Source organism: Neopsephotus bourkii, unplaced genomic scaffold, assembly GCF_033783945.1.
Source record: "Neopsephotus bourkii isolate Nb327-2 ecotype Australia unplaced genomic scaffold, CSIRO-AGI_Nbou_v1 NB_1526, whole genome shotgun sequence".
In the NCBI taxonomy this organism is placed as follows: Eukaryota; Metazoa; Chordata; class Aves; order Psittaciformes; family Psittacidae; genus Neopsephotus; species Neopsephotus bourkii.
The window spans coordinates 4,813,808-4,838,453 of NW_026902002.1; the positions used below are offsets into that span (position 1 = coordinate 4,813,808).

The 24,646-nt window shown below is 38.3% G+C and overlaps 1 protein-coding gene across 2 annotated transcripts in view; it reads left to right on the forward strand.

The window, feature by feature from the left end:
• Positions 1–23,419, forward strand: part of CNTNAP5 (contactin associated protein family member 5) — a 302,690-nt gene extending 279,271 nt beyond the window's left edge. For both annotated transcript variants that reach the window (XM_061370154.1, XM_061370155.1), the window contains exons 21-25: positions 4,327–4,457; positions 5,768–5,852; positions 14,807–15,025; positions 20,780–20,851; positions 21,847–23,419. In XM_061370154.1, the coding sequence (XP_061226138.1) occupies positions 4,327–4,457; positions 5,768–5,852; positions 14,807–15,025; positions 20,780–20,851; positions 21,847–22,043 (704 nt within the window). In that variant the 3' untranslated portion in view covers positions 22,044–23,419. The remainder of the gene's footprint in view (positions 1–4,326; positions 4,458–5,767; positions 5,853–14,806; positions 15,026–20,779; positions 20,852–21,846) is intronic.
• The last annotated feature ends 1,227 nt before the right edge of the window (positions 23,420–24,646 follow it).

The window sequence follows — 24,646 nt, forward strand, 5'->3', positions numbered from 1 at the left end:
AGAGATGTGTATGTAGCAAGCCAGCTTTGATCCTGGTAGTGGTTTCATCACAGTAGCATAGCAGCCCACATGGACTCATTTCCTCCAGAAGTGGTGAAGAGGGGCCACACAATGCTCTATAACACTGTGACTAAACTATGCCTGCTCCCTCTTGGGCTGCCCTAGAGGTAGCACAGCATATCTCCATGCTGATCTAAAATCTGCAAAATTTGAAGCTGAAAAGGATGACTATAATCAAGTGTGAACCTACTCTTACCTAGCATTGCTGAGCTAATATACCCAGTAAAATTTTCTAGCCCAAGGCCAAAAACATGATACCTCTTTTTTTCCTTCCCTCCCTCTTTTATAGGCTTAATAGAAATGGCCTCCAGCAATCCCATATACATTAGAGAAGGAAGAAAACGTAGCAGGTAGTGTATTGCTTGAGGATTATGGCACTACAGGTGTGCATGCTTAGACACAGGGAGCTGAAAAGAGTATGACAGGCATGACTACAGCAAGAAGGCTAGAAATTACACTGTTCATGATTAGTGTGAACCCCTATTGTGAGGCAGAAATTATGCAAAATAAAGAGGATAGGGAGAATAGAGTTAGTTTACACAAAGATTTTTACTTGCAGCTAGTGACTCTGGGCTGATGTGATGGAGAAAGTAAGTGGACCAGATAATCAAAACTCAGAGGAGAAAAAAAAAATCTTAATAATAATCCTAATTAATAATCCATTTATTTTACCTGTCAGGTAGCAAAATGGCAATGTAATCTGCTAGACAAATTGTTCTGCACTCTGAAAACAGAAGTTTTTTGTATTGAAAGCAAGCCAAAATCAGCTGTCAGCTACAGTGGTATAAATTCCAAAACACCCCCAGAGAGAAGAGCCTATGTACTTCTGGTATATATTAATGCAAATTTGACCCCAGGCAAAATGCCAACTTGAATTAATAGTTTTGAAGAGCAGCCATTCAAAAAAAAGTTGCCACTGGAATTCAAAACACTTTGGGAAAATAAGATGCCATTCACCGATCTCTTTACATGATTTAAGGTAAAATTGTACCACTGTGGAAAGTAAGATCTGTTCTTAATGGATGTCAAAACCCTCCTCTATTGTCTTTCAACAAATGGAACAGATAGTTTCTGTTTTAAAATCTGTGCTTCTCTGATAAAGTCAATGGGTAAATTCCGGTTTGCAGCAGCTGAGAGCCTAAATAGGTTGCAGATCTTGCTGGCTCTCTTTGAACACAAATGTTCAATGGAGCACTTTCCATATGAAGAGAGGCTGAGAAAGTTGGGGCTGTTCAGCCTGGAGAAGAGAAGGCTGTGTAGATACCTCATAGCAGCCTTCCAGTATCTGAGGGAGGGCTATAAGGATGCTGGGGCTGGACTATTCGTTAGGAACTGTAACAACAGGACAAGGGGTAATGGGTTCAAACTTAAACAGGGGAAGTTTAGATTGGATATAAGGAAGAAGTTCTTTCCTGTTAGGATGGTGAGGCACTGGAATGGGTTGCCCAGGGAAGTTGTGAATGCTCCATCCCTGTCAGTGTACAAGACCAGGTTGGAAAGAACCTTGTGTGACATGGTTTAGTGTGAGGTGTCCCTGCCCATGGTAGGGGTGTTGGAGCTAGATGACCTTAAGGTCCTTTCCAACCCTAACTATTCTATGATTCTATGTTGTTGCTGATCACCTGACTATAGTAGTACCATTTATATTTTATACACTGGTGTGTTCATAGAATCCAAAAAGAGCAGAATTTTCTTTTTTCATATTTATAAACTACTCATCTAGTACAGGGTCACAGCCCAAATCTAGGTCCTGTTCCATTCTCTGCATTGCACTCCTTTCAGAGGATCCAGGTAAGAGGCAGTCTAGAAATTCCTGGTGGGACATGGTTTTAAACTTTGGACTAATCTGTTACACTATCACATCTTAGTTTCAGCTTATTCTGTGTGTTCATGTCAGCTGTGGTGTGCAGTGTCAGGCATCTTCTCAATTTTTTATCAACTCTCTCACTGCCCTAAAGAGCAAGTCTGAAGAAGGTCCCTTAACTTCTGTATGTTCGGGCTTCTTATGTCTTTCTAGAGTAATGTGATTGTAAGCTGTTATTCCTGTTATTCCCTGTTAATGCATCTTTCATTCAGTACCAGAAATGGGACTGTGATTTAAGTTTGGACCTTTAAGTGTGACATTAGTGGTGATGGACAGTAGCTCCTTGTTGTGGTTATGCGATGAGGAATTTGGGAGCTTTGCAGTATGATTCAGGGCAGCTGGATCAAGACCTATAATATTACACTGAATAATTTAGCAGTTGCTACTGACTTAGATCTCTTCACAAATTCTGCTCCAACATCCATGACTATGTGTGAGAAAGTAAATGTTTTCCATCTCCTTTTTTTTTTTAAATTTTTACTTTAAAACCTCACCCGATCCAGCAGCCCTCTCAATCAGCTAAAAAGCCTTCAACCTAGTAGCTCATTCTCATTTTACCTCATTCTCATTTTACCTCTCTTTTTTGGAAACTTTGTTTCTATCTTCCAAAGCTCAGAGAGCAGCAGTGCTCATCTGGGATATATTGTATGTTATAAAAAGTGCAGCTCTTAGAAGCTTGAGCAGCCAAACATCCTGGTGAGAGAAAAGGAGGGATGATCTTAACTGGTCTCTGGGTTCAGTCTGTAAGGACTCCCAACATCACTGTGAGCTGTGTAGAGCTGGCTAAATTCTTCCTTTGCAGGACATTTATATGGTGTTTTAAGCTTTTTTTAAAGTGGTTTCACAGTAGCTTGTAGGAAAACAGAACTGTCCTTACTAAGGAAGGATTTGGAAGGCAGAAGAGAGCAGTTGTGTCCACACTATGTAGTGAAGGAGAATTGCTCCATGTCCTTTCTCACTAACTCTAGACCAGCAAGCAGTCTTGCAGTATTAACATGGCTGAATATAGAAGCCAAGCAGAGCTGCTCATTTACCTCTTTAAGTAGCTAGACTCTTTCTGAAATCAGAGGTGCCTCTGAATAGCATTCAGTGCACAATGGACATGCAGCAGCTTGTACAAGTGTATAGTGGGCTTCTCTGACATGGTGCTGCATCACAATATGCACAGAAGCGTTGCCTCTGCAAACACTGAAATCAGTCCTAGAACTAACATAATGTGAACACATCCTTCAATGACAAATAATTGGTCCTTACCATTCAACATAGGTTACATTTGCCTGTAGATTTCTGCAATACCTAGTGATACTTGGAATAGTTTGATCTTTTGCTAACAGAAGTGCTGAAACTGAAGGAGATAGGAGGAGTTTTTATGATGATTTTCAAAACAGAGTAAACAAAGGACCCTTTGCTCAAGTTGAAGTGCTGTAAGTGTTCATTTTCTCCCTGGAGACAATAATAAAGTAAAAGATTTGTTAGGAAAGCTTTTTAACTCTATAGTGTCACTGTGATTCCATGTGTTTTGGTTGCTGATTTATCAAAAGAGCTTCAAAAGTTCAGAAGATTTTTTTTCCTCCCTCCTGCTTAATTCCCTGAAAAGTAAGCTTGAAGGGATTTTTTCAGAAGAGGTTCTATTCCTTTTAAATTTTATGCATATACGTGTGTGTGTGTACATATACATATATTTCTTTTTACCTGTAGTCATTTGTGGAAGGATTAAAATGCATATTGGATTCCTTGTTTTCTGTTTTCTTGTGCAATTAGTTTTGTTATGATACTGTTATTTATCAGAAGTCACAATGTTTTTTTTGATACAAAGACTGAAAAAGAAGCTTGGCATTCATTTTTATATGCAAAATATTTACTTCTTCAAATAAATTAATTAGATACAAAGTAAAAATATTTTTTTCTGCATAAGCATTTATAATATATCTTTTCTTGTGTTGCATATAAATTAAATGAGTCTGGGCCTCTAAATATTTGAAATTAAGCTGTAATTCTCACAGTTGTCTTGTCTTCTGTATTGTCTGTTGCATGTTGATGAAAAGGAATAGTAAAATCCACCATTAGTTTAATAGAAGAGTGCAAGACCTGCATGCCCTCTGGTGGAAGCGATCCTTAACAGATTATTGTATATCAGCTTTTGTGGCAGACACACTGTCCTTGATAAACTTAGTTAATTATATTTCTCCATAGCAGAGTTTGTTACCTAATAGAAAGGAAATCTCTTCCAGTGCATTGTTTTTCTCACATTTTTCATTACAGTTTGAACTCTTTCGTTTCTCTTCAACCTCTTTCTTGACTTTCTAACCTTGTTACTTCACTGTAATAAAGTTAGTTATATGTTCTGTTGGTATCTCATTATTGACACGAGTTTTATACATAGAAATTTGCTCTGCTTTTAGGAAGTTTACAGGTCCGATACAAGCTGAGTAAGGATGGGCTCCTCATTTTCACCATTAACTCTGGAAATTTTGCCAATCGAGAGCTGCACCATGTGAAGATTAACAGAGAAGGCAGAGAGCTTGTTGTTCAGGTATGCCATGGTTTATGTTGAGTGTTAAATAATACTCCATGCTACAAACAGACCCACTGATTTCAGTGCCTGATCACCAGCAGGAGGCAAAGGTTTCGCATTCTTCTGGTCCAGCAGCAGAATAGCCCTGTAGGTTAGACCAAAGTTCCACCCACACCCTGCTTCAAAGAGTGCCCAACTGTAGTTTTCTCCTGTGAGTGATCCTTCCCTTGACTGTGACAATATGTGAATTGTCATGAAACACCTTTGGCCAGACGTTCATCTGGACCATTGCAGTAGCTCTGGGGCTTAGGGATGTCTGTGTAACCTGTAGTCCAAAAGGAAGCACACAGTGTCGTTCATTAAAAAGTGTCCAAAGGGGGAAAAATACCTGAGGAATGGGCATCTGGGAATCTAATTTCATTTAGGGTGTGTGTTTCAAGGGGAAATATGACCCAGGTGCCTTATTTTCTCACAGAGGAGGAAAAGCTGTGGTAATGCAGGGTGCAGTCACCATGTTCATGACTATGCCCTGTCCCTTTGCTGGAGCAAGCCATGCTGAATGTGACAACCTCATGAGAGGCAAGAACCCTTCTCTGCCTTCTTTCCCTGCATCACCTGTTTTTCCAAGGCAGGGAGAAGTGGACCATTTTACTGCTACTTCTGCTTTCTTTCTGAGGCTTATTATGCCAGTTGATGCTAGAAAACAACTTGGCTAGATCTGGGCAGCAGTCATTTAACAGGGAAAGATGGCAAAGTCTAGGGAAGCCTTATGTTAAAGAGTAGAATGAGGAGACAGAAAAACAGGGAGTACCACAGTTTTTTTTTTCCCTCTACAGTTTCTATGTCTGAGTGGTAAAATGATAACACAGCACACAACAAGGATGGGTAGGCCTGATTATCTAGGAAGGAAGCTTATGCTAAAAGCCAGGATTTTGCTTAAGTACCAGTCTATTTTCTGCACTGAGGTTTTCTTCTGTGCAGAGCTAATTTTTAACAATACATTTCTAGAGAGCCTTCTTTTGAGTGTATTCTGAAGTGACTAGATGTGGATTTTGGGAAGCAGGGGGATTTCAGTGTCAAACATTTTAAGCTTTTCTGCAGGGGAAGTTTCTTCAAAGCCCTTTATATTAGTCTATTCTGGTATACCTTTCAGCTTCTCATGCTAAAATCAAAGCACATTCACTTAGCTATCTTTAGAAACTGAATCATGCTTGGGGGCAGAATTAACTGATTTGCAGCTGAGTGTGTTCCCAGAAGTTTGCAGTACGGAGAGATCTAGAGGTGTCTATGTGCTGTTGTAATGAACTAATTTTATTGACCTCTTCCAGGTTGATCAAGTTCTCAAACTCAAACACAACTTTTCTGAGATTGATTTTAAGGCCATTAAATCACTCACCTTGGGCAAGGTCACAGGTATGTTCTACTAAAAATATTCCTGATTCATCATTTTTTATACTGCTGGAGTTAACCTGTGCTGGTGTCTTGGGCATTTAATAGGACTGGGGCTTTGTTTGGCTGGTTTATCTGTAAGAGTTGGCCTGAGCATTTCAGTACTCCTATTTGTATACCTTGTCAATGAAAAAAATTGTCTGTTTTACTTGTTTGCACTGGTAGCAATATTAACTTCTCCCATTGCTTCCTCCAGTAAAGTGATTCATACTGCCTGTGTGCCTGCACAAAGTGGCATCTTAGCCCAGTAATATCATCTCTGGGTCATCTCTGCTTCCTAATGATAATAACATCACTGTAAGCCATCATCCTCTACCCTTTTTTACTCCCAGTTCTTTTTCATTTGAATTTTGCAAGGAGTATTTCCATTGCATACAGTACTGAGGCCACAGTTCTGCATGCTCTATGAGTGGATCTTCTTGATCTTTACCCCTCCAACACTGCAAAGACATTGCAAGACAGAGAGTAGAACTCCTCTATTTTGTTGTCAGGTTACTTTATATGAGTCTTATTTGTCCCCAGTAAGATTCTAAATGCTTCCTTCGTTACAGACATTTTAGTCCTTTGTTACAATTTGGACCTTCATACCAAGCCTGACATCTATTTCACTTATTACAATTCTGTATGTGTCATTAATAGGATCGAAAGCCTGCGGGACTGGTAGCTGAACAGAACCTATAGACATCCTTAAGTCTCTACTTCTGCAATGTAACTGTATATGACATTAGCACATTTTATATCATATTTTACTAAGTAGATTAAGGGCAGGAACTAATTTTAGCCCTTAAATATATTTAATGTTTGTTCAGAATGCAGCAGTCTTTCAAGCATTTGTGGACTGATTTGGGGACCTGACACTGTTCAGATGAAGTACGAATTTTGTCATTTTGTCAACAGTCAGCTGTAGTGCTGAAAATCTAAAAGAATATTGCTCGTCATGACCTCTACCTAAAGCTCCAGCTATAGATACCAAATCAATAAACCAAGGCTTTTCTAACCAGCAAGATGCAACATCTTCAAAGATCTTCAAACTTGTAGCCAGCAAGTTGACAGGGTACAGCTCAGCTTCATGGAGAGAAACCAGATTTAGTCACAAAAATATGATTAACTTTACGAGCATAAGGTTGTTGCCAAGCCAGAAAGCCCAGATGTATCTCCAGAAGTCTGGCATTCAGTTCCACTAAACACCACAGACTTATTTCCAGGCAGCTTTTAGGGGATATATCCTTCTGTTATTTCTTTCTTGCCGCAAAGTTTATTGGAATTTTGTTTTAGTAACAATAATACTATTAGCAATAGTTCATATTCTGTAATGACACTAAAGCCATAAACTTAGCCATCCAGATGGTGAGAAATCTTAGGAATCACACAATACATCCCAGCAAGTCACTTTAATTCCAGCCTAGTCCTAGTTCTAGTTTTTTCCTCATATGTTAAGTGAATTTCCACAAATGTTTTCTCTTATGTCAGGTTTTCATTTTCCAGGTTTTATCTAACAGCTGTAGCTGTGTTGAGTCCTTGTGCCCTCACAGAATCATAAATCCCCCTGAGTCTTCTCCACTCCTGGATGAACAGTCCCAGCTCTATCAAACTTCTCCTCACAGGAAAGATGCTCTCGTCCCTTGATTATTTTTGCATCCCTTCACTGGACTCACTCCACAAAGTTCATGTCTATTTTTGATTGGGAGCCCAGTACTGAACCCAGCACCCATGGGTCCAGTAGTATCACACTCATGCAGAGTATGGAGGAAGGACTGCCTTCATCTGTCTGCTGGCAATACTCTTCCCAAGGCAACCCTTTGTACCAGGATGTCATTGACTGTTTTTGCTGCAAGGATGCATCTTCGGCTCATGATGAGCTTTGCCATGCTGGCAAAAAAATGAATAAATAAACCCAATTTAAACAAACAAACAAACAAACAAAACAACAACAACAACAACAACAAAAACCACAGCAAAATTGACCTGCTACAAGGTCAAGAATACCACCTTGTATTGAGGAGAGCTGGACCTTGTCATTTTAGGAATGTAAAACTTACATAACTGTGTCCATTCATAATTTATACTGTTAACACAGGTAAAATGTTGATGATAGCTTCTTTAAATGATAGCTCACCATAAGTTGAATATTGGTGACCTGAAGCAATATCCTCCAAGTTCTTCCTTGTTGTTGTTCAGGAGTAAAGCATAAGCTTTCAGAGGTACTTAGTGCTTCATAGTAGACCTAGGCTTTCTGTAGTCTTTGTTTCGGGTGCCACTGAGATTTAGGTATCTAAAAGCATTCATTAGGAACATTTAAGTGTCCACTAAAATAGAACTGTGTAAAAAAATCTCTGTTCTACATATCCTACATATCCATGCTATACTCGTCTGAAAATTTAACTCTTCTTACTTCCTGTCACACCACTTGTGTTTGCCTGCTCTAACAGCCCGATCCTGGCTGCTTCACCAGATGATTATACCACCTTCTTTCTTGACTTTTCATTTCCCACTGGCTGAGAATTATCAAAGAGAGCTTCAAGCATCTAATAAAAGCTTGGAATCTCTTCCTTAACAGATTTTCTTATGATAACCATTTTAGCACTTTTGAAAATTGCATGTCCATACAATGACCAGCTTTTAAATGATAGTGCTTCCTCCCCTCCTACCACCTTACCCCGTTTCACTTCCTTTAGTCAAAAGCTACTCAAACGCAGACATTTTTTTCTGCTTTTCAAATCTGCTGTATTTTCCAGTGTTTGCCTTACACCTAACTCTGAATTTGGGGAGCAGGGGGACAAAACCAAAACCAATGCCAAAACCAAACCTGTTTAAGACAGAGAAGACCCACTTGGAATTCAAAACACAGGGACACTCCCTCTTCCACAGACTGATTGAATAACCTTGGGCAAGCCATTTATGTGCAGATATAAAGGCAAGTAGGCATTTTATTCCCGCTGGAACCAGTCTGAGCTTTACTATCTCTGTTCACTATCAGTAAAGGATGGAAAATAGAACATCCCTACATCAGAGGGTGCTAGGAGGATAAAAGCATTAAAGGCTGTGAGCTGTTCAGATCCACAGTAATGGGGCCATATAGCTGCCTTAGAAAGATCAATCTAAATATAAGTGTGGCTTTGAAGACAAGGGAGTAAAAAGAAGCAGAATTCAAGTAGCCAACAGAAGTTTGTTGAATTCATCCTCACAGTATCCAACAGCAATAGAAAAATATTATTATCCTGTAGTTTGTTGTCATTTTTGCTTCACAGATATAGAGGCAAGACACAAAAGGACCTACCCAAAGCTCATCAGTATCAATGGGGGTTTTTCCATGGTCTTTAGTGAGTACTGGACTCAGGCCCCAAGTGGGTCATACAGTTTATGGAAAAGCCTCAGTGAAATCTTAACCAGAGTCCCAGTTCATTTACTTTAAGTACTCCTTGCAGAGATCATACTGCTGTATTTAAGCACATGAGCTCTATTGGCAATCTGACCTGTGAAGCTTGCTCTGCTTTGAAGAAGGGATTGAACTGCATGACCTTCAGAGGTGTCTTTCAACTTAAATTATTCAGCTTAAATTATTTCAACTTAATTTATCTCAGAGACATATTTGCATATGTTTAGGTCTTGTATAGAAGAAGCTGCTATCCCAATGGAAAATTTAACTTCTTTGTTTTGGGGTTGACTTTAAGGAATCTTTGAAAACTTTCTACAGTGCCCCAACAAGTCTAAATCTTTCACCAGTACAGTCCCTGGAAAAATAATCACTGATGCAGAGAAGTGAACCTCTTTGTCTGCATATTTGATTCTGAGCAATTTAATATATTAGCTGTGCAATGATACCAGAGTAAAAGGGTAGTGTTGAAAGGGATTCAAGAATATTCTGAAGAAAAAGGTTGCAATGATTTCTTTAGCATGTATTAATGTTGACCTAATTTACTTATGTCTTCAAAGTGATGAATTAGCAGACCTCCCTACACAGGTAATGTAAAGGACTGTGTAGTCTAGCACATGATCATGATATCTTTTATCTTTAAAAGCCTGAGCTAAGCACTCAAGCTGTAGGAATCTTTCCACTGAATCATTCAGCTTTGGTATAAATTGTATGTAGAAGAAAGTTTATCTAGAAAATAATTTATTAAAATCATTATGTAGGTGCAGTACCATTCTTATGATTTCTACAATAGCTCTTCTTGTTAAAAGTTCACAAGAAGAAAATGGAATCTGTACACTGAAGAAATCACAGAGCAATTCATCCAAGAGTGGGGAGATGATGATGGGATAATTAAGTCAGAAAAGATAAGTTACGTTTAGTCTGAGATACAAAAGGTTCCTTAAAGAAGAATCTTCTTCTAGAGACTTTCCATGCAAAAGATTTCCATTTTTTGGGTGGAAATTAATTCAGTTTTTTAAGCTCACAAGGTCACAGTTTGCTTGAGAAATTTAAAGTCACAGTCTCAGAATATCATGCTCTAGCATTTTAAATAACATAGCAGTGGTTGCAGGAGATATTGGCTGGACTCCTGTGGTCACTGCAAAGATCTTTTTCTTTACTCCAGACTCTTCTTGCCCTAAATACTTAAATACCCCGGGAATTATCTCTTGAGTGCATTATAGGGCATCCAGTAACAAAAGTCATTGTTTTTCTCTTTGTAGCCTAGTAAAGCATTAAGGAAAATGGAAATCAGTACTTACAATGAAAAAAAGAGAGGCATTTAGGACCAAGATGGCAGCAGTCAAAACAAGCAGTCTGCCTGCCCTAGGCATTTCAAGCAATCCAAGGTCTAAGCCAATAATACCATCATGTATCTTATCAAAAAGAGGCCAAATCCCCTAGCAATATCATTTACCTTATGATGATAACACCATGCTTAAACACCCATTTTTTATGATAATACTGTCTAAATAAGTGTCCATGGTCATCTACTTCTATCCAAAAATTTTTTTTAGTGTGAATTCTTGCTACTTGAGTTGATTTTAGCTGCTTATAAGAAAAGCATGTATTCTTTTGCACATCATCTCTCCATCTTCTTGCATAGTTTCTTCTTTTTTATAGATTATATTTTGAGCCCATGCAAAATCACATAGGGCTGGCTGCATTGTGACAGATTAGGATCCAAGTGTCAAAAACTGTGACATCTTACAAATTTCACATTGAAACTCCAAGCAGTGCTTCATTTTCTATGACAAACTGTCTTTAAGAAAACATACTAAATGTGTGTCTGAAATTATCACACCTAAACCTAATGAAAGAAAAATTCTCAGATGCTCCACTTGGCATGAAATATTCAATTGCCAGCAAGCAATCCTGGCATGTTTTGCTCATTCCTGGAAAAACTTGAGAAAAACTACCTTTGCTTTGCTCTGCCTGACCCTTACTTTTTCAGAAGTGTCTTGGAGGTGCATTGAATGTATGGAACCTATCTTGCATTCAGACTTGTCTTTTTCTATAAGCAAGAGCTAAACTGATTGAGCTCAATGGTCCTAATAAGCAAAATTTTCTGCGTTGTTCACTCTGTTGCCTTTGTGCCAGGCTCACACCAGGGAAAGAGACTATTCCAAAGATACCTTTTTGTGGATTTGAGTCTAATCCAATATATGCTTTTCTCCTTTCTAAATTAATGATGAGTGTAAGCAGTGTTTAATGAGGTTTTTGAAATACATAGCATTGTATTTTTCAGGGTAACTACACGGTACCTGTTAGTCAACTCTTCTGAGATAGGTGCAGTGTGGAAACTATGAGTACTTCACTTCAAGGTCACAGGCTGAAATCCAGTGTGAATGTCCAAGAAATAATCTTCCAGTGCTCTTCAGCACCTTAGCAAAAGGAGGTGATGGGTACACTTAAATTCTCCCCAGAATTATCTTTCTATTTCTCAGGCTTCTTTTTTTAAGAACAACTTCAGCATGCAGAGTAAATTACCCTTTGTGCATCTACTAATGATTCACTTAGATTAATTAATTAATTAAGGCATGGACATTTAAAACAAGCAATGTCTGCTCTGACTGATGTTAAAAATAATTTTCTATTAATGAAATCCACAATGGGGCTTCCTGAATGTAAGTGAGCACACAGGTAAACTTTGGGCTCAGATTTAAGTTTCTGAGTTACTTATTTAGCTGTGACATTACAGAGAGCTTCCAGGGAGCAGCTAGAAGATCCAGCAAGATGCCAGACCAACTTATGCAGAACTCAGCAGACAAAGCTTAAAAATTACTTCCTAAAAACATGGGTGGTGAATTAACATTTAAATTACTCAAAAGCCAAAAAACATTGCCTTCTTACCCCCTACATGTAAAAATCATCCAAAGTAGCTCCATCTCCAGAACCAAGAATAGAATCACAATGCTAAAATGTCAGAAGAACAAACCAAACCATCAGCAGAAATTCAGTGTGATTTTCCAGGCCAAACACAAGGAAAGTTTGACAGTGTAACCAGCTCAGATGAAGGCCACTGACGTTTCATATGACCTTGCTTCAACACTAACCTTGGAATTTCACTGAGTTGCTTCTTTTACTGACCTCCAAGTCATGTAGTGAAAATATCTTTTGGAAAAAGATTTTGTCATGATTTAAAGACTTCAATTGACAGAGTGGCCCTTACTAAGCCTTTCACAAAGATAACCATGTCATAAACACAGAATTAAATTACCTACTCAAGAATTCAGAGGGCAGCACAAGTCATCCGCATCCTAATTGTGTAGTGCTCTTGTTGGAACAGTGAAAGTCCCACTTTGTGAAAGACGTAAGGCATGCACGTAAAAGCATATAATAAAGCAAACTGTACTTTGATTGTTGGAGATTTTTACCAGCGGCCTCTGAGATGGGTCTTGGTTTGTTCTTTGATTTTTATTTTTTTTTCCTTCAAATTTCAAAGCCTTTCAACAACAAAACTAGTTCTCATTCATTCAAAGCTTACCTTAACAAAAGACTCCTGGAATTGGCTCTTAATTTTACTTTTTAAAAAAGCCTTCAAAATACTGTATTTTAGACTTTTCAAAGTACTGTACCATGAAAAAGGAATTCATTATTTCTTTGGCTTTACCTTTTGCACACAGGGGCAGAACAGAACAATTTAGATTGCCTGATGTCTAAAAAATACCAACAAATCCACCTTTTGTGTCAAAGCTAAGAAAACAGGAAAGGCTGAGAGCAGGAATGTTTACAAAGGGCTTTATAAATTCAACAAAGATGGCAAATACTGTAAATCAGTCTCTTAGTTTTATATAAGTCTTCTTGCAGAAACTTTGAAACAATTCTTTGTCTGTTTTATACGCCCCTGCCAAAATCTCATTAAAAACCTGAATGCAGCCAATCCTACACACGTTGAAAAGAGCAAATGTGAACCTCTGAAAAGCTGCCTTTTTTCTAGTGGAAAAGTTTCACCATTTCCTTTCCCATCTCTCTTTTTTGCAGTTACTCACAACCCAGAGTCTGTCCTTATGACAGCTCTGCAGACTAAGCATCTTTCCTGTAAGACCCCTCACACTGTACCTTCCTTTTCTGAGAAGCAAACTCTTCCGCACTATACTTCCATGAAAATATTCAAACAGAATGTCTCTGCTAATTCCTTCTGACTGCATGATATAATAGTCATAGATCTTGGCACCAAAATATTGTGTGATTTGGGCTAGTTTTGATATTTATCTGTATTTTCTTATACATAAGTTTGTCATTCATGTAGCAATGTCAATTATAGAGAAGGTCTATTTTTTTTCCTAAATCTTTTTGGCTGAGAGCTTGTAAAATCACTCTATTTGAATGATAGTGGGAAAATTGGACATTATTTTGAAGTTTACGATCTTACTCATTCAAGCTTTGAAGATAAACTTGAGAAGCTGAGGATCCTTATTTTGCACTGTCATTGGAAGTATTTCAAAAACTTTCAGTGCTAGAAGTTTGGGGTTTTTTTTCATTAGCAGGTAATTTTTAAGACTTTTAATAAGTTTTGATACTATATATGTGTGTATTTGTGGGATTTTTCTTGTAAGGCAGATCATGTTACAGACCTCTGAGCAACATCAATTTCAATTTCTGGAAAGTAAATAACTGTGAGCTTGAAGGAAAGAAAAGATGCCTTCACTGTCCTTCACATACTTTCCCAAACAATCTTTGATATTAAAACTTTTGGAACTAAATAAAAAGCAGCTTTGAATTGACTTTCTCTTTGTGAAATGCAAATGAAAACAGACCAACAGATAAACTAATTGTGCTTTATCATCTTCAGACTGGAAAAGAGCATGGAGGTATTGGTTTTGATTTTTATTTAGATAAATAGAGGTATGGTTTTGCTTTTTATTTTATTAGTGGAATGGGGCTAGCAGAGGGAGAGCCTGGCTCATAACCCTGCTTCCTAGGAACCCTGATTATAAAAAGGTAGTAACATAAGGAGCTGCATCAGGAAAGCAAGATGACTCTTGAAGAAGGGTGGAAGCCTGTATTAGCAAGCCATTCAATATTAGACCACATGAAGCATTGTATAATAGACAATAGAGAGCAGGCTTTTTCATTAAAAGAGTGGACTAGATAGAATGTCTTGAGGACATGATCCATATTTGTGAAACTGATATTAATAGATGCAAAAGTTAAAAGAGCATGATTCCCAGGATCCTCTGATATTTAGCGTTGCTATTTTTACTGTTTAGTATTGTTCTTGCCATAGTTAGCTGCTATGATGTGTTACATATTGTCCAGACAGTAAAGAAGCATAATCTAGATTTTTATGTCAGAGCCAACTTGATTCACTCTAAGTAGCATTACAGAGGAAGTTCTGGGAATGGAAACCTCCTGGGTCAAGCCACGGAGAACATGTAGGCTGCCTGAACAGTTGGAATTGGAAGAAGTAAAAGGGGTAGATAAGGAAAAAAAAGAAAAAAAAATTTTTTTAATGCTTTCCTGAAAGAGAGAATTCCCAGTGTGTTTTTCTGTTGTACTGCAGATAGTTTGTCACTGGACCCTGAAGTCTCAAAGGCAAATGTCTACGGTTTCACTGGCTGCCTGTCCTCTGTTCAGTACAACCACATTGCTCCCCTGAAAGCTGCCTTACGCCATCCCAGTATTGCTCCCGTGACTGTCAAAGGCTCCTTGACTGAATCCAGCTGTGCATCCATAATGGAAGCTGACGTGAACACAGTAACCACGATATATTCCTCATCAGGTATGTCTTGCCAAGAGGGGAATGGGGAATTTAAAGAATACTGTGCAACTGTGATAATATAAATATTGAAACTGGGAAAATGCCTTTTCTCTCAGAATTAGGAGTGTTGAGGAGGGGTGTTAGGATTAGCCAAGGCCCCTTTAAAAGTCATTTTACTAAAACAAAGGTTCTAGATTGTCTAAAACATGCCTAGAACATACAAGTTCCCAAACCGTAGTGAAAACAGCATTCTAAATATGGTTATGCACCTGATTTGCCATTCCTGTCCACTACAGATAGATCTAGTGCTGCAGATCTCAAACAAGAATATAAATGTTACAGATTCCATATCCCACATGTGATGAAGCAGTAGAAGTCATACAAAAAACAAGCTGAATTTGTTCTCACCCTAGCAAACACAAGAACTCCTTGTACAAAACCCTCAACACATGTGTGTGACTTCCATTGAATGCATGTACTTTATTCTCTCAGGCTAAAGAGAAGCATCACTACTTGAGCATTACCAGTAAGATGATCCCAGTAGTTCATGTATCTTTTGCAGCCCTGAAACTATCCTCTGGGAATCTTAAGTATTTTGCATATGTGAATTTGTATTCAGAGAAGGAAACTCAGAGCAGCTGGAAGTGTTGTCACCAAATCAGGGGCAATCAAGTTGCTGCTTTAGTCACCAGTGGATGTGGGAGAATTCTTAATGACTAGAAAGGTGTAAAAATTAAGGGCTGTTTTTTGCCCCTTGACCTATAAAACCACTTTCTCTTTTCTGATAATAAAACTGCTTTAGATCATAATATGATTCCTCTGACATTTGTGCTTCCATCAAATCCCCATTTCCTGCAGCTTCTGCCTAAGGTATTCAGCAGGAAACAAATGATGCTATTAGCATTCTACGTAGGGAAATAGGCTCCTGATTACTCTGGAGAGTTGCTGCAGTGCGTGTGTGCTTCTCCCCACCTGCAACTTTCTTCTCAACACCCAGAGTTGTTAAAGGTATCTGCTCTGACACACAGAAGAAATGTGTCTTATAAATACCGAATGGGCAATGATACTGAAAACAGGAACTCTTTGCCCGGAGGTCTGTCACCTCAATGATCTAATTTGTCTGAGGAGTTTAGAAAGCAGTAAAATCTGAGGCTCAGAAGTGCAGGACAGAACACAGCAGAGTGTAGCAAATTTGGACTTAAATATTTAAAGCTTACGACCAGAAGCACTCTTTTGTGAAGGTTAAGCACGGTTACATCAGAAATGCAGAATTATTATAAAAGCTCATCCCTGTCTTTGCCACTTTGTGCTTTAAAATTATTTCCTCTCAATACGATGAATTGACTGACACTATTGCCTCACTGTTCACAGTGGATTTGATTAAAGACTGAATAAGATCTTTAGAACAAGTTAGTTCTGAAGACTTCATGTCTTTATATGCTATAGTAATAGCACTGGGCGGTAGATTCTTGTTAAAAAAAGATTCCAATTTGTAGCAAATTATGCTTTGTATAGATGTATTTGAGAATTGCATTTATACAAGGGAAGGACACATTTTAAGAAATAAAAAGAAGACAGAGTTAAGTATTAACTTTCAAATTTACTGTTCATATCTCAGTCCATCACCTCCCAATTTGTCATTATTGAGTGTCTGAGAAGAAAAATAGAACATCAAAGCTGACTGTACATGTCTGTGTCAATTTTCTAATGTACAGATACAACAAAAAAGCCCTCTAGGAAATCTCCCTTTAAATGTGTGAAGAAAGCTCTCTATATTTATAACTTGAAAACAATTGAAGTTTTTCCTTCAGAGAGGCATACATGTTGTCTTAAAGAAAGTTTCCTAGCAGATGGATATGGAATAAAATCCATTGACTCATGGCACAGTTATTCATACACATTCTTTCTGGTTAGGAAACACAAAATTAAAGGTGATTTACTGTGTTTTTGTATTTAACAATGACCTGCAAACAGCCTTCTTCCTTGCTGAGGTTTTGGTATTCTGAACTGTACTGATGGCGTAGGTATAACAGACTTTTACTATGTTGTTGGGTTTTTTTATATTAAAATCCTGTAAATGCCAGAGCAGATTCAGCTGTGGGAATGGTGGAGTTTTGAGCGTCTGTCTACTCCAGCTGAAGAGTGAGTCTTCATGCATTTACAGAAAAAAAACATCAAAAAAAATCATAAGTAAGTCAGAAACTACACAGAAAAATTTTCTTCTGAAAGGCAACTTAAACAGTGCATGTCCCTGTCTCAGTGTGATAGCTGTGCTGGACCTGGTATTTCCAAGCCAAGTAGGAACTGGCCAAGGATGTGCCAGGAGAGCTTTGACTGTAGCACTTTGAGATGGTAGAGGTCAGAAACCTGAGAGGAAGTTAAAAAATCAGAAAGCATGATTGCAACCCAGGAGCAGGACTGCAATTCAGGAGAACAAGCTTTGACCTGGTCACAGACCTGCTTAGAAGAATCCCATGTGATACAGCCCTGGTGAGTAGAAGAGTTCAGAAGAGATGGTTCAAGGATCACCTCCTCCAAGATTAAGAATGGTCCATCCTGCTGAGCAGGAAATCTAGCAAAAATATCGGGAGGCCTAGAGAGGTTGAGACCTCTTCATCTTTGGACATATTCAAAACCCAAATGGATGCACCCCTGAAAAATTTGCTGTATTGGACCCTGATTTCAGAATGGGTTTGGACTAAATGATTTCCAGAAGGGTGATTCACACTGTAATGTCATCAATTTTATCTAAAAGGACAAGGATATCCTGTTACAGTCTCATATGAGACACAGTATTGCTTTTCCTTGGCTTCAGAGCTTGTGTTCCCACTGGGTATGGTTCTCCTGTCACATGCCATCTGCTCATCTCATCATATCCTGATTCTATTTCTCAGGCAAAACATAATTCTTAAGGCCTGTGTCTGTTGGCCTCCATTCTGAAACTGATCTCCAACATTTTTTCTAATTTCCTCAGTGCTTAAATTCTGGTATCAGCCACAAAAAAAATTAATAGCACTTTAATAGCATTAAATGCCCGATCTTACATGATCTTTTAGGCATGAATAACATTTTACATAATGTTAAAGGTAGAAATTTGATTTCATGTATTTTTCATAATAGTTAATAGTCTTTCAGGACTCTGTTTAACTAATGCCATGCATCAGATACCAGATGAAGATTTTTCTCTAGTACAAGAGGACTGATGTTCAATAAATAACTAATTGTTATCATAACTGATTTCACTGGCACCAGCTGAGGCAGGTGAAAGATAAATCACCTTGGGTCTAAAATAATGGTTACTCCCCTCTTCTAGTTCGTGGAAAAAAATAGGCTAACCACACTGTCCATCTTTGACAGCCATCTTAAATTATAAAGGGGGGGGGGGGGGAAGGGAGTGTGACTAAATGAAAAGAGCCTAAATTATAGTTTTAATAACTCTGAGATACTGAAAAATAAAGATTAACCTACACATGATGTACAAAGTTATGAGGAACCTTGATCTAATTTTGAATTTGTCCCTAATTTGATCCTAGTCTCAAAAGCTTGAGATTAGGCTAAATACCTCCAGATTTTTCAGCCTTACCTTTTCTATGATGCTATCTGTATCTGTGTGTAAAACAACAATTTTTATTCACAGTCTAGTCCCACAAATGTAGTAAATGAGATGAAGCATTGTCATGATTATTTGTTTCTTAGCAACATCACTATAAGAACCCACGATCCAAGCAAGGGGCCTATTGTAAATAGGTCTCAACCTGAGTGTCCAAATCTGTCACTGGCAATTACTATTCATGTTGATAATGGATGTACTGGAGGTGTTCAGTTGGCTCCAGAAGTCCCTTTTGTGCCTGTAGCTCAGTCAATGAATTGAAGATATGGGGAACCCTGACTTTTCAGTACGGATGCGTGTTGTGGTTTAAGTCCAGTCAGTAATTAAGAGCCATGTAGTCACTCACTCACTCCCCCCCTTCCTCCCACACACTCCCAGGGGGATGGGTAGGAGAATCGAAAGGATGTAACTCCCACAGGTTGAGATAAGAGCAGTCCGGTAGCTAAAGTATAACACAAATCACTACTGGTACCACCAATAATAATGATAAGGGAAATAACAAAGGAAGGTAATACAACTGCTCACCACCCAGACAAACCCAAGCAATGATCTAACACTTCTGGGTAACTGACTCCAGTTTATATAGGGGCATGATACGCTTTGGTATGGAATACCTCTGGTTAGTTTGGGTCAGGTGTCCTGTCTCTACTTCCTCTTGGCTTCCCTTCCTCCCTGGCAGAGCATGAGACTCAGAAGTCCTTGGTCAGAGTAACCATTACTGAGCAACAACTGAAAACATCAGTGTTATCAGCGCTGTTCCCAGGCCGAAAGTAAAAAACACAATGCTCCACCAGCTACTAAGAAGGAAAAAAATGACTGCTACTGCTGAACGTAGGATAATGCGTTTGTTGTGGAATCCTTGAAAGCCTAAAACTAGCAGTAGAGTTGCATTGTTTAAAACATGAAAGCCTCTTTGAGTCTGGTACCTTCTGCACATCTTTGGTGCTGGTATCAGTGATATAGTGCTCCCTTTAAGAACCTAAATAGCCCAAAGACACCATTATTACAAACTCAGCGCCTCCTGATACACAAATATAATATTGTTGCTTATTTCAATTAAAAAACCATCTTGAATAACGAGATACCAAAACGTGGCTGCATCAGCTACTAAGGCAAGGATGTTCAATTACAATAAACCTTGCAACACCAAGTTTCTCAGTTAGGCTTCCACCTCTTGCATCAGAAATATCAGTTTGGCAAAGCAGTATAATATAGTGCAATGACAGTCATCTATAACTCCCATATACATTCTCTGTACGATAGCCTGGAGGCTTGTAAAGGAGAGAAACACAGATAGGAATCTCATCAAAGGAGGATAGGCTGAAAGGGAAATAAATGAAGGTTCAGAAAAGCTGGATTCAGGTAGCAATAGAAAACAGCATTTTTTAAAACATGCAGGACACTGCCATAACTCCATTAACTTCAGGGAGGGCTTGATATCTCAGGGGTGGATCTGGATTTGAAATGGTCAGAATGTAGACTGTTTGGCCTATTGTTTCAACAGTAGTCATTATAGGTAAGGTACAAAATCACTCCAACATCAAGGAGCTTTTAATATATGAATTAATTTCTGAGCCTTCTCTGTTTTGAATCCAATTTGACCACTGCATTTCTGCAACAGAAAGAAAAGCATCAGTTCCAAGAAGCTGTCCCAATCAGAGACTGCTTCTCTGCTTTATGGAATTAAATTCAATGCATCTTCATTTACAAACTTAGGTCAGGTCTATATCTATCTGCTGTTCAGTCTTCCTTTCCTTTTGCTTCTTTCTGATATTACTTCTTAGGTTAAAAAAAAAAAAAAAAAAAAAAAAATTAAAAAAAAAGCTCTGACTGAGGAAAGCTCCCAGTGGGCAATTTCATTCAAATGTCTTTCTGATTCTTCTACCGATAAACTGAAACAACATTTTCAGATATTAGTGTAAGCCTGTTTCCTTTTAAATACACCTTTAGCAGAATTTGTTCCTGAAGATGAAGAAGAAAATTGTCCTGCAGTCTCACTTCCTTTTTCAGAGAGCTTACTGGTTTTGTTCTGCAAACCCCCAAATCATATCTTTTGAAAACAGATCAGAATTCATGATGGTAAGCAGATGCTTCTATCTAAGCCACAGAGAAAATTAATATAATTGATACAGAAAATACGTCCTGTTTTGTTTAACCAACTGCAGATCCCTTTGGGAAGACAGATGAAAGAGAGCCTCTCACCAATGCAGTCAGAAGCGATTCAGCTGTGATTGGAGGTAACTTCCTTTTTAAAATGACAATTGAAAAATAATCCAATTCAAGGTTTTTGTAGTCTCTTTCAGGTCTAGTAGTTGGTGTGTTTATTAGCAGAATCTGTATTAAGGTAGGCACCTGCATTATGGATAAAGCCAATAGTGACAGTATGTGATGTTGGACATCACCCCAAAATAGTCATTATAGATTGTCAAGAACATGAGCCTTCTAAAATATAACCACATAGTCAGTCTATCTGCCTGCTTGAGCAGGGGATTTGGACAAGATGACCTCCAGAGGTCCCTTGCAATTTCAATCAATCTCTTATTCCATGTAAGTCTGTGACGTAAAACACAGCTAACTAGTAATTGTTCTACACCCTACTCTGAGAGTATCAATACAGTATTCAAATTCTCATTCCTGTATTTCTTGAGCTCTCTTTTTTCCAAACTGGTCATGTAGTGGAACTTGCTAGGTTACATAGAAGCATTTATATACTACAGAAAATTGTCTTCATAGCTTCATGTATGGTTTTTCATTTTCCTTGAACAACCTGCAAGGCAATCTATCTCTGTTTATTTTATAGGATGGCCTGTAGGGATCTGCCTTTGATAATATCTAGAGGCTATAAACCAAAGTACAAGACTTATGCAAGGTTTCCAGAAATAACACAAAAGAAAATATGACAGATCAGGAATCTGAATGAGCATACAGATATGTTTTTTTAAACACAAACACGCTGACCCAACTTTGCTTCTTGTGAAAGCAGAATTTGTCTGAAATTAGAAGTCCATTGCATCAATGCTTGCTGCTTTAAGTCTTACTTAAGATGACAAAATAGAAATAAAAGCTACCAGAGAGTATGGGATAGAGACAGAATATTATCCACAGACTCGCACCAGCGATCTAGCATATCCACTAGCTGTTGTGCATTGCTAATATATTTTTGAGGTGACTGGGGGGGTTGTTTTGGTTTTAATTTTCACTCTTTCTATCCTTCCTTTTTTACCCTGTCCAGGTGTAATAGCAGTTGTGATATTCATCATCTTTTGCATCATTGCCATCATGAGCAGATTTCTCTATCAGCACAAACAAGCACATCGAAGTAGCCAAGCAAAGGAGAAGGAATACCCAGAAAACCTCGAGAGCTCTTTTAAAGCTGACATTGACTTACAGAACACAGTGAGCGAGTGCAAACGAGAATATTTCATCTGATGGACAATGCAATTTCTTCTTACTTTTACTCTTCTAACCTTCCTTCCTTTATTCCTTGCTTTCTTTTTGTAATTCTTTTTTTTTTTTTTGAGCATTCATTTTTTGCTAACTCCTTTTTCATTTTGAAAAGACCACCCTGTACAGCAAACACTGACAATACAGTGCCTCCGTCTGCCCAAGAACCCGGCAGTCACAGTTTACACCTGCAGCTCAAGAGACCTGTTAACTCACCCTACACAAAGTAAGATCCACATGCACATCTGGTTTCTGCTGTGGGTTCCTGGTTGTTTCAAAGTCCCTTCATTTATTTCTGTTTTTCTCTGGAGCCATTTAATTCATCACTTTTACACTAGAGCTGGACTATGTAAAGTAGAGATAAACCAGCTAAACACACAGCTCTGCAGATACTGGGACAGGATAGAGGGAAAGAATGAATCCAAACCACCTAATTTATTTTACAGGCTAATTTACAACAATCATAAAGAACTGGCCAAATTCTAAAACAATATGATTTGATACATATATCTGTTGATTTCAGTGATGTTACATTAATTTATACCAGTTGACAAGCTGGTATGAGGTAAGGAAAAATAAAACCATAATCACTAAATTCCTTCCCACAACCTCCTGTCCTTTTACTGTAACTTTTAGGCTTATCAGTACTTTTCCAACAATATATGTATCAACAATAAATGTCACTCCCATGCACTTCTTTCACCTCCATCTCATAAGGCTGGCTATGTAGACTCAACATACTCTAGCATAACTCTAGCTGAAGCATGAATAGTAGCTCGAGTCTCCAAGGGTTTTAGGAAGCTGCTAGGATTTAGGTGCTCTATATTTGTCTGAAATGTTAGAAATGCAGCATATACCTGTTCATGCCGTATGGAGATTTATCACATGCTGAGGTTAAATACTGTTGCCACTGTGGCAAAGAAGTACATAGACAAGAAAAAAACAAAAATATTTTAATCTTAAACATTAGTCAGATTTTCTGCCAGTTCTAAAAAAGAAAATACATAATATCTAACTACTTATCTTCCCCTCCAAACTACCTGAAAGACTGATTGGTATTTCATGTTTGTAGAAATTGGAATATCTTCTCCATAGCTAAATAAAGAGAGGTCTGATGTCACATCTAAAAAGGTTAGTATTTAATCAACCCGGTTTACAAGGAAGAACACTAGGGAAGCAAGTTTAAAAAGATCCCAAATACTCTATGTTGAACTAATCTATCTTTTCTCCTGTTTTTCTAAAGTCTTCTGTCTTTTCCTGATTGGGAACAACACTGAAGACTGAAATCCTGCCCATTTTACTTGTGCTGCATGGTTTCTGTGTGAGGCTAAAAATCCCTTCTTTTCAGTTACAAACATCCTAAGGGATTTTTCACACCCTGCTTGTGTCTGTGTGGCACACTTCTTTCTCAGGACTTCTGAAGGGTATGTAGAATTTGCTTTTAAACTTGAAAGTTTCTGAAAGGAGTTAATCCAATAGCCAAGACAAAAAAAGAAAAAACAAAATATTTCTCTCAATAGTCTTAATAAGAATTAATTCAAAACAATTAATTGTGCATCTGAATCTGTTTCTTTGCCCCTTACACCCTTCTGAAGTCACCCTGGGGTTTCCACATGGTAACCCTTTTTACAAGGATTAAAATCAAAGAAGCACAGTATGAGGTAATTACCCACAGCAAACCAGGAATGTGGTTACAGATGCAACAGGTGCTATTTTTCCAGGCAGTGCATCTCAAAGGTAGCTGGTTATTTTTTCTGATGGGAGGAGGGGACAGGCAAGGAGGAATAAATAAATGGCAGTTTGGATATGATGAGTCTTCACTTCTTTTGGAGGACTTTATGAGAAGAGGCATCTGGTGAAGAGAATGCAATCTTGGAATGGTAATTGTTCTCATGTGAAGAGGAATATGTGAGGCCAGCCCATTACTCTTAACTAAGCAATTTTATAAAACCATATATATCAAAGTTAGTACTGGTGCCATTCTTCCTAGGCAGTGGTTAACAGCAGCTCTTTTGCCTCACGATGGCATGATACATAGCTACTTGAGAGTGTTTTTGCATGATGCAACGTTTAACGATGGTCTCACTAGCTGTGTTCCCTTTATGCTGTTTAATCTTTTGTGGTAAAATCCTGGCAAACTAATTCTCTTTTCTCTTTCATTTCTTCCTTCCCCCATATAAAGCTGCTTTGTTTGGCGTGGTGGGAAGGGAGGAATAAGCAAGCGCATGGGCTCCTCTACCCGTGTTTGAGTCATCCGAAACAGCCTCTGTATGAGACATCTCTGAAGTCCAAATGTACTTCATTGGCTTTATTGAGAACAGAGTAATAAGAAGGGGAAAGCCATAGCCAAACTAACAGATACATATTACCCTTCTGCTTTCCTATGTGTTAGTTTCCAGAAATAAAATTACTACAAAGTGCAACAATAAAGCGCAGAGTAGGTCTAGCAGGGGAGAAGCTGGAAAAGGGAGGCTGAACAATGAAGCAGAATCCTTTCATTTCTCAAGTGACTAAATTACTTTCAGCCATGTTGGGCCTAATTCTGCAAGACACTGAGCTTTCTCTAGGAGGATCAAGTTCCCATCACC